At 35.6% G+C, this 17,782-nt stretch overlaps 1 protein-coding gene across 14 annotated transcripts in view; it reads right to left on the bottom strand.

Moving 5' to 3' along the window:
• Positions 1-17,782, bottom strand: part of LOC122823516 (calcium-activated potassium channel subunit alpha-1-like) — a 105,885-nt gene that overhangs the window by 42,585 nt on the left and 45,518 nt on the right. For all 14 annotated transcript variants that reach the window (XM_044103201.1, XM_044103212.1, XM_044103200.1 and 11 more), the window contains exons 3-8: positions 12,317-12,378; positions 7,902-7,995; positions 7,572-7,683; positions 1,712-1,787; positions 884-959; positions 117-287 (exon numbers count right to left, since the gene is read on the bottom strand). In XM_044103201.1, coding sequence (XP_043959136.1) covers positions 117-287; positions 884-959; positions 1,712-1,787; positions 7,572-7,683; positions 7,902-7,995; positions 12,317-12,378 — 591 coding nt within the window. The remainder of the gene's footprint in view (positions 1-116; positions 288-883; positions 960-1,711; positions 1,788-7,571; positions 7,684-7,901; positions 7,996-12,316; positions 12,379-17,782) is intronic.

The raw sequence follows: 17,782 nt of genomic DNA on the forward strand, positions 1-17,782 counted from the left end.
TCATAAATAAAAGTCGAATGGTGTACTGAGGCCCAGGATGTAACACCTTGCAAGGTGAGATATCTGGGTAAAATAAGCATTTTAAAGCAAGAATAAGTAACAAGAGAGATTTTTACCAAACCACCAAGGATAAAGAAGACCATAAACAAGCGGCCAAGGGTGGTTTTTGCATAAACGTCTCCATAGCCAACAGTCGACATCGTAACCATGAGTAGGTAGACACATTCCCAGTAGGAAAGTGTTTGGGAATTTTGGAAGTTTTCCCAAGGATCCCCTGAGTTTTCCACCTGGAAGAGAGTTTGAAATTTACAGAACCACAAAAATGAAAATAATCCAAGTATGTTGTGCTGATTGCACGAATATGTTCACCTCATGTACCGTAAATTGTGAAATCATCACTGTTGAATATTATAAGAGGTTATTTTTTTAATGATTCTGTTTAGCCTTAACAATGTAAAATGGCGCAATGGAATTAATGTAAACGCACAAAAATTCAACTAAATGAGGGCAAATAAAGAACAGCAACCCTCACAGTGCCGGACTGCTAAAACTATATGCAATCTTTGTACCATTAACATGCGTTTCCTTCAGGTGCATCTCAGTAAATTAGGATATCATCAAAGTTATTTAGTAATTCATTTCAAAAACATGAAATAGATGTCTGTATATGTAATATTTAAATTAAAAAAAACTAACTTTGGTTTTCATTAGGCCATAACCATCCAAATGAACAAAAATGCACATTTGAAAGTGATTGCCATGTGTACAATAAATCTATAAAATAAACACATTTTACTTTTTGAATTGAATAATTTTTTTAAAGAATATGTTATTATTTTTTATAATATTCTAATGTACCTGTAAAGAGATGCCAATAACTTACCAAATGAATGAAGCCTGCTGCAGTTAGCCATGTGCTTATGAAGATTGAACACAAGTTCACCAACTTAATGGAGTTGCTGTTTTTAATTACACACAAAACACAAGCAAAAAGACAATAATATTATATCGACTGTCATTTTTGTTTTACTCACTGGATGTCACTTTTAACAGAAATCTAAGAGTAAGATGCTCAAATCCATCATAAGTATTCACCAGCTTTTGACACAGTTATTTACAGTGTATTGTACATATATGAGGTGTACATATATATGAACACCTCATATATATGTGAGGTTTTCCTATATATATAAACACCTTTTTGCAAGGTGTTCATAAATACACACCTTGCAAAAATAATAATTTTGCCAATAAAAGCGATCTATGGAATTCTAAGCAGAAAATATCAATGCTGTGCATGAGTGATATATAAAGTGGAAGCCTCTATGCATAATATATATGTATATTGCAGGTCTAATTGCAGTAACATGTCCTTGCACAAACTGTGTCCACATCCTTGTGTGTTACTTTCATCTGAGTCAATGACTAAGAAGATTATTCTGTAGGATTTTGTTATGCTATAATCTTCCTGACATGACATCTGTGCATAAAGCTCTAATTCTGAGCAGCAAAAGCAAAAACAAAAATCTGGTTTATTTCAAGCTACGTGGTTCAAGAATTATTCTTTAAGGTTCCCGTTAATCAATTAAAAGTACATTTTACATTCACTTTACAAGAAAATATCCCTCCAGTTCGTTTAAAACAGCACCTGAGTTTAACATTGCTGACTGAGGACATCAAGAAAAACAAGAGCAAACATCAAGACTCTTACCTTGTCTTTAGAATATTCAAAAACTGTAAAATTTCTGAGAACTGTATCAACCTTAAGGCTCTTAAAAACCTCAAACCTGTGAGAAAAGAAATAAAGAAAATGTTCAGAACTTGTAAAAATTAAATCAGAAGCAACAACAGCATGTAATCGTGGCTCGACATTGACAACATCATACCTTTCAGACTTTCATCCATATTTACCAGCTTTAGTGGATTCATAATGATGAAAAACAAAAGCCAAAGCAACAAGAAACTCTAAGCAATTAATCTGTTAAAAGCCACTCAGAAAAATCTAGTTAAAGACAAAGAAGTTCAGCATCATCAACCCAAAGCATTCTCCCGTTAATTCCAGGAGCCTCTTGTTGGGTCGGCATCTATCCTACACAAGCATCATTCCTGCTAGGCAAAACTGTGAACGTGGAGGAGATGAAAACCTGGATTAGAGTAAAGACAGGTGGATTCTGTCAAGCCAAAGTGAATCGGTAAACAGTGGTGACGTCAAATCCTAAATTTCAGGGTATTTATAGAAGAAGAAGAAAAAAAAAAAGCAGGACTGGTGACTGTTGCCAAGAGTTCAAGGACAACATAACGAATGAAACCAGCTGTGCCAAAACAAGCCTGAGCTTGAATCCCATGTGAAATGAGCAGATTTTTTATTTTTATCTTTTTAAGAGCATTTTAGTAATAGCATTAGAAAGGTTTAGACTGTTTTTGGTGGTTATTATTTAAAGCAGGAATTGGAAAATGAAACCAAATACACTCAATCAAATCTCAAAGATTTATTTTGTTTTATTGTCAATGTTTTGAGCAAACAAATTATATTATTAGACTAATTTGCCCAAATGAGGACAATTTATCGACGAAAAAAGATATACAAATCAACCTGGCTCAAAAGATGCAATAACACCACATAAATTAATTATGATTAATACATTAATTTTTTTTACTATTTCAATAGATAAATCAATGACAGACTTCTGCCTCAAGAATCAACTAATCACTTAGTGATGCCCCAATCTAAAGAAATTTAAGAACAGATCTCCACCACTAAATGACAAAAAAAAAGACTTAAAACATTAAATCCAATTTAGATGCTTTGGGGTGACCTTAAGTAGTTCATTGGTACTCCAAAACCTTCCAGGATGGCTCAATTACTAGTATTTAACTGAGCTGGTCAAGCTAAGTAAAACTTTTTCAAGTTAAATTATGAAGGAGATGAGGTAAAAAGAATATTTGAATCCTAAATTCACTTCAAAAACTGCAATGAAACAGCTTTAGGATGACAATATGGTCTGTAGAGTTAAGTTAAAGTCCTCCAAATAGGACTTTGACGATAATAATACAACTCTATAAAAAACGTACAAATAAAGATTTAAAAATCATTGAAATTTTTATGGAATAAAATTGAGATTTTTAAATGTAAGATTTTTAGAACAATTTTTTTGTGCTTCTGACTTAATCATCAGCCATGAAACTAAATAAATAATAAAAATAGCCAAAACTGCCACATTTGAGAGAAATTGGAATTAAATGCATTTTTATCTCCATTGGCATTAATTAAACTGATTATTTCCCACCTCAAATTATGCGAATGTTGCAAAGCCAAAAAAGGAGCAATAATAAACCATTTTCATAGCGTGAACTCTTGTTCTCCTTTACCAAAGCTCTGCAGTAAGCATTTGCCAGGCTGGCAGCATTTTATGCCACCAAATCCTGAACCTGCGCCAGCTGACACAACAACTGATGTGCCAATCCTCCACTTCCTCTCTGTGGTCTTACCCCAGTAAGAAATCAAGTGGAAGCATCCACCGAGACTGAAGCAGACGCTGTCCTGATCCTCTTTGTCGGGGACCAACCCGTGGCCCATCCTGACCCTGTAGCCCTTCTGGAAGAGCTCTCCAGTTGATTTCTTGCGTCTGGTTGTGTTTTCGACCGCCTTGGAGAGCGTGTCCCCATCGGGGCCCCTGTACACTAGCATCTTTGTTGGAATCATGTCTAGAAACTACCGCAACAAGCTTTCAGCTTCAATAAAACAAAACGAAACAACAAGAAAAAAAAAACAAAAAAAAAACTCCTCTTCTCCCCTCTTCTGAATCAGGCTCATTAGGTAAAATCAAGTAGAAAGATTACTCTCCAACAACCAGAATCAGCTGATTCTTTTGAAGACGCATTGTGTTCTGATTTCTCTCAGACCTTTGCAGCATTCTCATGACGATTCACTGCAAGCTTAAAGCAAGCCCTTTTCCCATCAGGATATTAGAGTGTAAGCTCCTTTAGGATTCATCCTGGGAAAGGAAGAGGCCAGACTGCATTCATGCCCATCAGTTGCTTTTGCAATATAACCCACATCCCATCTCAGTGACTCTACAACTGCTGCTCATGAACAAAAGTTCATTCTCTAATCTTGGACGAGAACAGCTTGTATCTTTGTTGCACACGATCATTCAGCAAAGCCGTACATGGAACACTGAGAAGTTGTGGTCATACTAGTGTGTGTGTGTGTCTGCGTGTGTGTTTATGTCATAGATTCCCAAATAATCCCTCAATTAATCGCAGCCAATGTATTAACTGTAATTTGAATTGATGCCGAAACTAAATACGTAACATGTGAAATGTTGACATAAATAGAGAAAATACAGCAGCTGATAGATATTGCTCCGTCTGTCATTCAGTGTCACAGCAGAAAAAACTCCACACAGAAGATTAATTCTTACAGTGCATGTCAGAGTGAGGGTTACACACAAAAAAGATAATTTCACTAGATTTAGAGGTTGTTTCTGAGGGGAAAAAAAACAATTTCACATATTTGAGTAGAATATGAATAAATAATCTATTCCAGAATGTTCTTTCCTCCATCAATGGACGGATTTGATTGTTGCACAATCCATCAAAAATAAACAGTGAAACGTTAAAGGACCATTTCGCAAATATTTGTCAAAATTTAGAAAGCAGATTGGACATTTTGCAATCTGATTAAATGAAAAAATAATGTTTATCTCATAGCGACATGGTTTAGTTTTAATCAATCCTTAACTAAATATATAATAATTTTTACAGTATGGTATTACACCATGCAAAAGTATTCTTACATCTAAAACTTGGATGTAAGATGTACACTGATGTATTTTAAACATCTGTGTGTTTAAAATACAAGGAATATAAACTAAAATCTTTGATAAATAGAAATGTGGTGTGCATTTCTATTTAAGTCAAAAATGTCAAGCTCAGTTTGGTCAGAAGTGTCTCTGAAAATGATTTCTTTCTCTCCTGCCACTAAGTTTTAATTAAATTCAAATTCAGACTTTGGCTATGGCAATCTAACACATGAATATGTTTTCATCTAATCTATCTCATCGCAAGTCTGGCTGTATGTTTGGGATCACCTCCAAACTCAAGCTCCGCTGTTTTGCAGGTTTTCTTCTTAAGGGGAGATAAGATCTATTTGGTCAGAAATTATGTCTCCACATAATTTCTGATCAGGTTCCTCCATTCTGCTTAGAAATTGCATGATGCTACCTCTATAACGTATTGCCAAGGTGGCGGAGTGGGGATGGTTGGGGTCATCAGGATGATGTATTACTTTTGGACCATACATGTGGGCCAAAAATTCAATTTTGGTCTCATGTGACTGAAGTACCTTCTTCAGCCGAGATTAAATCATAAATAGGTTTCAATAGCTGCAATGGTGAATCTAATCTCCCCAGTGAGAAATAAATTTGCTGCATGTCCATCAAGAGGCAGGTGGTCGCTACTTATCATTTATTTGACTTACGAAGACAAATGACTGAACTCAATTTTATTTTGGAAGCATCAGGGTACATACAGATTAAATACAAATCCCACCAGACTAGAAAAATAGTTTTTCTTTTCTTTTGTATTTTTTTTTTATTTGTTTTGTCCATTACATTATAATTTATTACTTTGTATTGGTGCTTAACTAAAAAATTTAAGGTGTAAGAACATTTTCAGAAGACACAACATTAATCTGATTAAGCATTAATCAGTATCTTTGGTATAATTACTTTAAGATTCAGTTTTAAGACAAATGAATCATTTATGTTGGTGAAACCTAAACCTTTGAAGGTTCTGACCTCAAACCAGAAAATGCTATATGAAAAAAACATTGAAATTTGGGGACATTATATAGGAGTAGTGGACAGTTTAATAATAAAAGCCGCTTGTGTTTTTAGTTTTTATCTCTGAAGGGAACAAAGCTGCTGAAATATTAAAATCATATCCCAAGTAATGCTTCACTGTATTATTTTCATTGTCAAAGATTAATGCAGTACTCATATGTTCTGCCCCAGAGATCAAAATCCAAACACTGCACAAAAAATACTGACTGCATCAATGCCTGATATTGCTTTCATAAAATAACAGATGCTGTTTAGAATGTCACATTTTTTCATGTATGAATGCCATGCACAGCTGAGCATGTTAATGAAAGAGTATTTGTAAATACTGAGAGCGAATTTGTTTCAAACTGTAGTGCCAGCAGGATCAGCAGATTGGAGGACTGGGTGAGCAGCATGTGTGGAACATACAGACTTTGGATGCGAAGAGAGAAAATCCTAGCTGCTAATGACCTCGTCACCTACTTGACCCAATTTTCACATAAATTCAAGCAGCAATCAAGCATTTTTATTTCCTCCCCGATTTGGGACAAATAGCGAATATTTTAGTACAGTGAAATACAGAGCATTGAGTCATGCAAGATTGAAAGGACAACAAAAAAGAACACCACCTACACAAATGGTAGCAGCAATGACACAACAGAGATGCAACAGCAATGCAGCTGTGCTGCCCCAGCAGTTTGAAGTAGGAACTTGGAAAAAAGAAGCCAAAATTGTTAGCACTCAAATTCTCAGAGGAATGTTTATTATTGTTGTTGTTGTTGTTGTCTGTCTGTCTGTCTCAGACTGTCTTATGTTGGTCTAACACATAAGAACTAGTTTGAAACTTAATGTGAAGATGTACTAGATGTACAAATACTATTTGCAAGCACTGTGCTCTTGTTCAAGAACAGTGGGAAGAGTATAGAAGACCATAAATAATATATTTGAGAAGTATAATTTCACACAAGCTTCATTCAAGAAAAGCTCATTTCAACTTGCTCTGGTTGCTCCAATACACAGTTTACAGCATGTTGCACAAAGCAATGATTCCTCTGAAGACGATGTGTAATATCCCAAATGGCAAGCAAAATTTAGAATGTCCACTAGATGGCAGCATTAGCCAAGAACAGGTCCTGCTTTTGTTTGGCGTTCACACCTCGAGTTACAATATATTGGCTCAGGGAGGACATAACAGGAGAAAATTGCACATTTTCACCTTTCAGCCCTTTCTGTCTACATATTTAGAGCCAGGGACACTTGTTGCTTAAAAAAAAAAAAAGACTTTCTGTTATTGCACATACCAAACGATGCTGAAATTCAGCAAAAAATAAATAAATAAGTTACCTGTTGTAATCCTGTAATTTCTCAAAGACCTCTCTGAGTGATGAGCTTCACACATTTAGTAGATTGACTTCTATTCTAAGCTTCATGCCACCAAACAATTCATTTTGTTCTTTTCAAACGACAAATTAATTAGAGTGTTTTTGCTTAAAATCCATGGTGGAGTTGAAGGGGATCCAAATGAAGCCTGTTGGTGCTTGCAAGTCGGTGGTAAAGATAAGGAATCAACCAAAATAAACATTATTCAATTAACATAAATTAGTGCACACTCTTGTTAGAAATACAAAATCTGATACTCTATGGAATCAAACTAACTTCCATAGTATAAATTTATCTGTATGGAATTTATACGAAGAGCAAAAACTTTCCTTTATCAAAGAGTTTAAGCTTTTCTGCTTTCCTTACCCAGCCAGCTCCTGTTTAGGTAAACCGACACGAACACCGGAGGAACTGTGAAGAAGTCCACCACCGAGTTCACCTCCAGCCAGAACCATAGCTTGTCATTGGCAGCAATAAACTGTGAAAACAAAGAGTACACATTTCAAGATGAAATTTTATAATTCAGTTGAAAAACAGGAACGTCATCCAAGTTACACACAATTTATACATTTTAATCATATGTTTCTGATGATTTTCTGAAAAAAAGTTTGAAAATTACAAAATAATTTTTACTCATCAACTGTACAAGAACACATGACCAGATATTTTAAGTTTCTTAGTCTGACTTTTACTTACACGCAGGCCGAAGTATAGCAAGAAGAACACGTTGAATGCCATGTCGATCTGCAAGGTGAAGTCTTTGTAGAAGTTCTGGCAGGATTCAATGGGACTGTCAGACAAAGGGAAAAAAAGTCATTTTATTTCCTTGAGAAAATTCTGACAGATCAAAAATTGCAATGTGTTTGTAACGTAAAGCATAAAACAGATGCATTCTTCTTTTCCTGAAAATGCATGTTTTTAGGACTTCCAACAGAAGAGAAACACAAGTGTTCAAAAAAGGTGCATTAATTGGTATTTCCTTGTTTTAATCTGTTGAGAAAATGCATGCATTCATTGTAACACAAGCAAGAACTGGTCGATATACCTCGTTAACCCTTAAATAACTGCAAAAATCTCCAAGGAATTCCTTGTATTCCAGGAGTAATCGTTCTCAAATGAAAATGGTGCTGCTTTCCTCTCAGTCTTGCATTACACATCCTATGCACACAGCAGGATGGAAATGCAGGGCCAAAAGCAGTAGTTTAAGGGTTAATAATGCATGCAGGAGTCATGTTTTCATCTATGAGATCAGGCAGCCATAGCAAGTGCTAGCAATGTAGTGAAGTCTCACCCTCAAAAAGCTTGTATCTGGCACGAGGAATTCAGATAAAGAGACATAATTAACCAAGCAGAATGAGTAAGTAATTGGTTAGTGTGGTTGTGTTTTAATATTCATGACCTGAAAGTTAGAAATATTTTTTTAAACGTATCATTAACAGCTGAGATAAAAAGAAAGACTTATTGCATAAGAATTAACTATGACAGTGATTAAAATGGTTAACTTAGTGCACAGCTTTAATGTGAACTATTTATAAAAAAAAAAAGCTCAATAAAAACACAACAAAGTTATTAATTGGAAGGATGAGGATTAGTTATGTTAAAAATGCAATGAAAGGCCTTTAAAAGCAAGCATTTGAACATGTTTGTCTAAGCCTTTGTGAGTTTATATTTTTTTGTTTTTATGTTTTGCTGTTTTTCTAAAACCAGAATGGAAACAATAGATTTGAGTCAAAATGAAACTGCTGGTTAGAACAGAGAAAATTTTAGAGATGGTAAAAACAATCCCAGTGGTGAACAAATGTTATTACAGTTTATGTGACAGCAACATATGATAAATAATGTTTTGTGTGAAATATGTTGTGAACCATATTTCACTGAAATATGAAACACACACAGCAGTCATGTTCCTATAAAACTTTACAGCTTCACAGTTTATAAAGTTGTATTTTTCAAACGACCGCTGAAGTTGGGATGCGACCTGGGAAGGTTTCAGGCTTGCCAGACACGCAGACACATTACTGGTTTTTCCACCTCCACTCACAGTGTCCACCAGTGCACACCAACAGTTGCAATCTCCCACTGTGCTAATACCTCCTGGATTATAGCACATTGTTTTTGTTATGTAAAAAAGCAAAATCAAATAAAAATAGATTCACTCTGATGAAACACTGTCTTTATGGAGTTCCTAAAGCAGGATTAAGTACCTAGTGATTATTTTTGGACTGAGCTGATGCAGAGCAGTGACATTGGGTTGATATTCTGCTGCTGAACGGAGGTCGGCGATGTTGCTTCACCAGAATTCAGAATTTAATCAAGGTGGTAAAACCCTGTAGACGGTATATTACATATATGGCTTAATTACAATTATAGCTATGTCTAATTTGTTTTCATCTCAATTTCTAAAAACTGAGATAGTAAAATAAATCTCTTAGAGCAATTTCCCAAAAATAATAAGCTGATATCTCATGATTAATTAATGTTTTTTCAACCTGCTGAACTGGTGGTGGGCCATTATGCAATTGCAAAAATCCACCATTTTTGTGACCAAGGTTATCATTATTAGCTGCACAGATTCTATCAGATTTAAAATCTGGTGGTATGACACTTCATCTCCACTCAACTTTCTTCCATAGAAAAACTTCCAATTGGCTGAGCAGTTTGTTGTGATGTCTCCTCTCCTAGAGCCTCTGGATGCTGCGAACCTGCACTGAATTTTAGAAAAGCACACAATTCAGAAGAAGATTTTTTAATGTTTTTTGTCACAAGGTCGGATTTACGCCTGCACCCTGTAGCAGTGCAAAATGTTTGTGTTGCATCTTATGCTATGCTAGGTTATTTTACAAGCATCTGATCCAATTCTGAACCTAAAATAGAAAGCAGCTCTCCGTTCTAAAGGAGCTTCTTATGTCATTGGCAGTCGTGGAACCATATGTCTACAAAAACCAACTACATTCTGAAATCAAAAAAAAAGTGAACAGCAGAACATGTTGGACCACAGTAAGGCGCCATGCACTAATCTGTTTCTGATGGTGTTATTACCTCAGTGGCTACAAAACTTCAAGATCCACTTTGTTTTTCCTTCATCCTCTTTCTTCTTAGAAAAATAACAACAAAGGAACACTAATATCTATAAAAGTAGGTACCACAAAAAAAGACAGAGGCAAAATCACTCCAAATAGTCCCTCGTTCACAGTAATGACACTTCAGCCTTGCAAATCCCTTTTATTGCAGGGTGACAGAGCGTACCATGGAGACGGACCTGCAGAGCAGCATAATTGAGTTCCAGGCTGAGTTGGGAACAGAATCAATCCCGATATGGATCGGAAAGTCTTTTTGCTCAGAGAAGCACTCATCTCACACGCCCACCGTAACGTTCCTCTGATCATTCCAGACTCAATTCAGTCCAGTCTCAGATCAAAGACCTTCGTTGCCACACTGTCAACATAATGTATACAGACAATACATTTATACTGCCCTTAAAATTGGGTTAATTGCTTCTTAGTAAGTTCCACCTCATCCACACACTCTTTGCTATCAACAAGCTTTTCAGTAAATGAACTATGCTTACAGCTAGGTCTGTTTTAGATAACTACCTTGTTTAATTCCCACCAGAATTAAGCCAGAATCTTGTTCTGCAAAAGGAAATGTTGTGGGTTTGCAGCAACTAAGTGGAAATATATGAAGTAGAATCTCTGAACCCTGGAAAAAAAAATCTAATTTGTCCTTATTAGCCCTAAGTTATTTGACATTCGTGGCCATGATGAAGTTAACTTCTCACTGGCACTGTTTATATGAGATTTAGGTAAAAGAACTGGGCTTAGTTATTCTACTGACCATGTGTTAAGTTCTGTTCCAAATCTTCTCTAAGTGGGTCTGCTGTGTTTATCTGCTCTGTGTCTCTGCCCATCAGGTCAGGCTGCCCGTCATAAAACAGCCACAGTAACCTCAGCGGACTAATTATCAGGAGGACCAGGACTAAATCTGTTATAGTTGGCTGGCACGTCAAAACAATTTTAAAAAAGCAAAAAACCCATCCAACTGCCTAACTTTGGACTTGCTATCCTGACACACAGCTGGAAGAAGTCTAAATAAAGACTGAATGAGAACTAAGATGACACATCTATATTAAAATGTAAGCCACTGATGCTGCAGCATTACCTTTATTCTGAACTAAGGTGTTAACAATGACATGAGGTTAAGACACAGGCAGAAGGTCAGGCTTTATAAGAGACACTGGGGGCACGTTCTGAGAATAGAAGGCCACAGGTGGCTTCACTTAGGATGTAACTCTACCTGAGCTTGTCAAGATAATGAAATGAGATCATGCCTGCAAAACCACAACAAAATGAGCCCAGCCCTGTGCTGCAAGTGATCTTATGAAATAAAAATAACCTGTATGCTTGCCACCAGGACTTTTAAGCCTGATTCCACGAGCTTAAAGCACATTTTCTCCTCTCTGCCACGTTCACGGTGCTCCCAGCAGGAAGGTTCTCCCTCTGGGTCTGATAAAAAGCTTTTATCTTGGTGTATTTTGCTTCACTTCTTAATGGCACTTCCTGTTCAAGCAACATCAGGCTGCAGCACCAGTGTGCTGTGGAACATGCGACTGAAAGGACGTTTTCATTTCCTCTAGTCTGATGAATGATGGAGATTGTTTTGAACAGGAAGTCAGGCATTCCTGCCGGTTTGAAAAGGCCAATCTGGTTATGACGGCAATTGAACAGGTTTTATCAAGGCAGACACTGCATGTTAGCAGACGCCGCATAACAATTGACCTGAAAAAGTGTCTGATAAAAAGTAAGACGAGATAGAGATAGACGTATACCAAGAACAGACTGATTTAACATATACAGTAAACTAAATTATAAGGAAGAGATCATTTTTGGATATCTACAAATTTTTTTTTACTTCAGATTGAGAACTTCACATGTACGCTAAGACTTTTAAAACAATTTGGAAAAATTCAACAGACGAGGTAAAAACTATGCAAGCTTATGATTAATTCACAACATGTGAGTTAATTTGAGGCCCACCTGCACATCTACTTCTGGGCTAGACCTCAAGCACAGCTTTAAGAGATGTGGTGACAATTCATTAGACAAGGTACTTACTCAGAAGAATCTATGAAGTATATAACAAGGGCTCCAATGCTGAGAACGAACACAAGGACTACCTGGAAAACAGAGAGAGAGAGAGAAACACCAGCTTAATAAAATCTGAGATGACATTAGTGATGATATAATTAATAAGAGAACATGTCTTTCAGGTAAGCTAGATGTGTGTAGATTTTCAGAAATTAGGTAATGGCTGCAAAAAAATGGCAACTTGTTTCAAATTGTACATATCACCAGTCAGAGCAATTACCAAAACATTTAAACCAACTGAAATTGGGGCTGCATGATATCTGGAGTAATCTTAAAGAATGTCTTGATGATCATGTGCCTTGCAACAAATATTACAAAATTGTTCACATCTTTCAGACTTTGGTTTAGAGCAAACATCTCAACAAGATGACATCAACAGTTGTTTCTGTCTGATATCTGCAATTTTGAAAATAAAACAACTTTGAGTAGGTTTTTTTTAACGATATTAGCACCTTTACCACTCTTTGTCTTCAAACACATTTATATGCTGCATTACAAAAAAACTGACACTTTACTTTAGGACTTTTTACACATCAATAGATGCCAAAAATTATAGAGGGCACCGCATGCTGCACGAGTAAATCATTAGTTAAGCAAGTTTAAATACAGAGAAAGAATTTAAGTTTTGAGCAATAGTTGCAGAACTCATCCCTTTCTGTTTACCTGCCAGTAAATAGACACAAAAGAAACCAGCACATCATGTTAGCTGTCAGTAGAAGAAAAGCCCCAGTGACAGAATGTGGCTTCTTGTCGTCAAAGACACAAACAACAAATGAAGGATGAACCTGAGCCTGAAGCTTCAGCGGCCACAGTGGAGCAGACCTGCTATCGCAAGCCTCCTATCACAAACCAAGACATCGTTTTTAATTTGTCACTCTACCTCTTTGTTGCAGGAAGGATGCTAGTGAATGACACCAAAGCATGGCAGGAGCTCAGAGGCTTTTCAGGGCAGAGTAGGAGGCAGGTTGTGGAGTAAAAACAAGCCAGTTTGAGATTGTCATGATATGATAACATTGAGAGAAAATGAGAAAATGAACTACTAAATCACAATATGAACACATAAATGTGTAACATATTATATATATATAATATGTTCTATTATTACTCACAGTAAATGTTAAATAAGACAAGTTTATTTGCTGAGTGCCATTCATGCACAAAATAATATAAAGTTATTTTATAGAAAAAAAGGAGCAAAGGTGAAAAAAGTTACATCAAAAAGAAGAATACATTTAAAAGAAAAATTAAGGCTTCTGCTCCAGAAACATAAAGTTGCGAGTCAAAAGTGTTGAGCAGAAAATGACATCTTTTTGTCACTTCCCTATTGTTCCATACATATCCATGGTTTTGTGACCAGAAATATCTTGAAACACAAAACATCTTTTGTGTAAGTCTAGGAAAAGTAAAGAAGCTTCCTTTTAACTAGCCGTGCACAGCAACAACCAGGGGAGAGGAAACTCTGTATTACTCTATCAACTGTTCTGCTGGAGAAAACACCAGACACTGACAAGTTCTCTGGCCTCTCTCTGGAAGGACTTTAACTTTAACCTGCAGTGATGGAATGACATAATATTTTAGCAATTTTAAAATTTAACTTTCTGTTAAATCTGCTGCAAGAAAATGAACTTGAGATTCAGGAGTCTCAGTAAGAACACACAAGGAGTTGTCAGGTAACAGCGCTGACACGATAAGGCTGAAGGTGAAACTTAATTACTGTCATGTATACCAAAGGGAATCCAACTGAACTGTAAGTACAACTAGTTAAAGGTAGAATAAACAGAGAAGAAAGGTAACAAAGAAAATTATTCAGATGAAAAACAAGTTTGAGATGTTTTATTTAATTAATGATAAGTGCACCAGAATCCACACAATAAAGCTCAAAGGTGTTACAGAAAAAAATGGAAGATTATCAGAAATGGTGGACAGAAGGCAAAACTTTTATTTATCTAACTGGAGTTTTATAAAGTTGGCTTAGAACAACTTAATTACAGCAGAGTTACTGACTTCTTATGCTTTGCATTTTATAGACCAGCTGTTACAAAACCAGCTCTCTGTCTTCAGGTTAGAAAACAGATATTTTTAGTCTGTTACATGTGCACCTCCACCACCTTATTTTTTTAAATCAAAAGCAGAGCAGCTCATATATATTGTTCTGAAAAGACTGTCCTGATTTTCTCCTTCAGTCCCAGCTCTAAGGTAGACGGGGGCCTGACCTAGAGAGACAAAGACATGAACAAAAAGGTTTCTGACGTACAGCAAGACAAATGTTTTACATCCAGAAATACATTACCAGGTTATCACAGCCCCCGTCTGTCTTTCATCTGTTTAGAAATGACACAATGGCCATCCTGGACAAGAAACCAATGGGCATGCATAATGAATAAGGCCAGCCTAATTCATTTCCATGAAGTAAAATTGTATTGTCAACCTGCAACCGCTGATGGCTCCGTAATGACAAAAAGCTTCCACATGTATTTTTAATCAGCTCCTCTCCTTCGAAAGCCCTCAAATCTCTTTATGTCTTTGGCCGCCTCAGTTGAGGAGCTGAAGACAACGTTGGTGCAACCCTAGAAATGCTAGTGCCACCAGCAAGTAGAGATCCAGCTGTGGTGGGAAGCAAAGCACAAATGCCATAACAAGAAGCCGTGAATGGGCCTGTCAATCAGGTGTCGGCAGATGGTGCCAGTATGCAACATTCATTTCGGTCAAATAACCATGCATCACATGTGTATCTCTGGCCGCCACCCGGCGGCTCTGCCCTAGAGGGGGTGTAATGAAGAGATCTTCATTACTGGGACTATTTTATATTACAATAGGGAGTGATCATTTTCCAGTAAGTACTATAATTAATGATAATATAAAGAGGCAAGAAGATGTCATAATCACAAGATGGTGCTTTAATAAAGCTGATTGGAAAAAATTTAAAGTAAAGTGTGAGGAAAGCAGACATTTGGTTACATTAAAAGGTAACATAGAAGAGTGTACAAGCCAGATAACAAAACATATTTTAAATGCTGCAAATTCAAGTATACCAAAAACAATAATAAAAGGGAAGAAAAAAGTAGTCCCTTGGTGGAATGATGAATGTACTAGAGCGATTAAAGATCGTAACAGGGCATTTAAAATACTGCAGAAAAATTTAACACTTGAAACTCTTATTAATTATAAAAAGAAAAGAGCAGTAGCTCAGAAATTATTAAGGAAGCCAAAAGAAAACGTGGAGAGAATATACTTCCTCAATAGGATCTGAAATTAAATTGCAAAATGTATGGTCAATGTTTAGGAAAATGATTGGGAAAAGGAGTGGTATTAAAATACCAGCCTTAGTCAGAGATCAGGAAGTAGTAGTGTTAAATAAAGATAAGGCAGATTTGTTGGGGGAAGCATTTGCGGCAGTACATAGTGGGGAACATCTTACAAACATTCATAGACAACAGATGAATCAAAAAATTAGCAAGCATAAAAATATTTTGGGAAAAAGTCAAACATATAATTCAACATTAGACATAAATATAACCATGAAGGAAATTAAAGCAGTATTGAAAGGGACAGGATATTCAGCTCCTGGGGAAGATCAGCTATGCTATGCTATGTTTAAACAGATTCCTGAAGTAACATTAGAATTAATATTAAAACTATTTAATAAAATATGGAAAGAAGGTTTAATACCAAATAGATGGAAGAGAGCAATAATCCTGCCGTTTAACAAACCAGGGAAAGATCCTGCAAATCCAAATAATTACAGACCAATAGCATTAACTTCACACTTAAGTAAATGGATGGAGAAAATAGTGATTAATAGACTAGAATTTATTCTTGACCATAAGAAATTAATCAATGAAAATCAGTGCGGATTTAGGAAAGGAAGATCAACAATGGACGCAATAACTAGAATTAGTAATGATATAGAGAAAGCTTTAAAAATGAAAGAAATTATGATTGTAGTATTTTTGGACATAGAAAAAGCTTATGATTCATTATGGAGAGAAGGACTACTTATAAAAATGAAGCAGATGGGAATAGGAGGAAAATGTTTAATTGGATAGCAAATTTTTGAAGGATAGAAAAATAAAGTTAAGATTGGAAATGATTACTCAAAAGAATTGAATATTGAAAATGGAATTCCACAAGGTAGTGCAATTAGCCCAATACTATTTAATATTATGATAAATGATATCTTTTCTGAAACAGAAGAATGTATAAAATCTGCATTATATGCTGATGATGGAGTTTATGGATGAGAGGAAAGAATACAAGATTTGTTATAGGTAAAATTAAGAAAGCGATTAATAAAGTAGAAAAATGGTCCTTTGAATGGGGTTTTAAATTATCAACAAGTAAATCTTGTTATATGATTTTTACAAATAAGAAAAACATAGACATAGGTACAATAACATTATATGAACAACCATTGGAAAGGGTAGCAGAATTTAAATATCTGGGAATATGGTTGGATCAATCATATACATGGAAAACACATACAAAGAATCTGGAAACTAAATGTAAGAAAGTGATAAATCTACTAAAGGCTGTGGCTGGAAATAACTGGGGTGCAGATAGACAGTCATTATTAAACATATATAGGGCTCTCATGAGATCAACAATAGACTACGGTAGTTTTATATATGGAGTAGCAGCTAAAACAACATTACAAAAAATAGATACTTTACAGAATAGGGCTTTACGTATATGTACAGGAGCAGTGAAAACGACACCTATTAATGCCCTTCTAGTAGAGACTGGAGAGATTCCACTAGAAATAAGAAGAATAAAATTAGCTCTGACATACTGGATGAAAATAAAAGTAAAAAAGATGAAAATGTAAATTCAACAATATTAAAATATTGTTGGGAATACTCAAAGTTCCATAGTAATGGATTTGGATGGATCATAAACAAATGGATTAAAATATATGAATTAGAAGATAAAGAAATAGCTCAATTTAATCCAATTAACGTTAGCCCTTCATGGATATTTCCGGCAGTAAATGTAGACATAAAACTCCTTAAAATGAAAAACGATTGAATTTAAAAGAAATAGGGTAAAACCGATATATACTTAAGAAACTCATATTATAATTATGCTAAAATATATTCAGATGGTTCTAAGAATTCAAAAGGATGTGTGGGAATAGGAATTTATATATCTGAGTTTAAAATTGACATATCTAAAAGATTATCTGATCAACTATCTGTATTCACGGCAGAAATGGTGGCAGTTATCATCAGTTTGCAGTGGGTAGAGGAGGTGTCCAGACAGAGTAGTAATTTGCACAGATTCCAAAGCAGTCATAGAAAGTATTCAAGGAGAAGGAAACAATAGGAAAGATCTAGTACTAGAAATTCAACATAGCTTATTTAGATTATACAGAGGTGGCATTGATGTTTGGTTCTGTTGGGTACCAGCACATCAAGGTGTAAAAGGCAATGAAAG

This window comes from Gambusia affinis, linkage group LG20 (assembly GCF_019740435.1).
Source record: "Gambusia affinis linkage group LG20, SWU_Gaff_1.0, whole genome shotgun sequence".
Lineage (NCBI taxonomy): Eukaryota > Metazoa > Chordata > Actinopteri > Cyprinodontiformes > Poeciliidae > Gambusia > Gambusia affinis.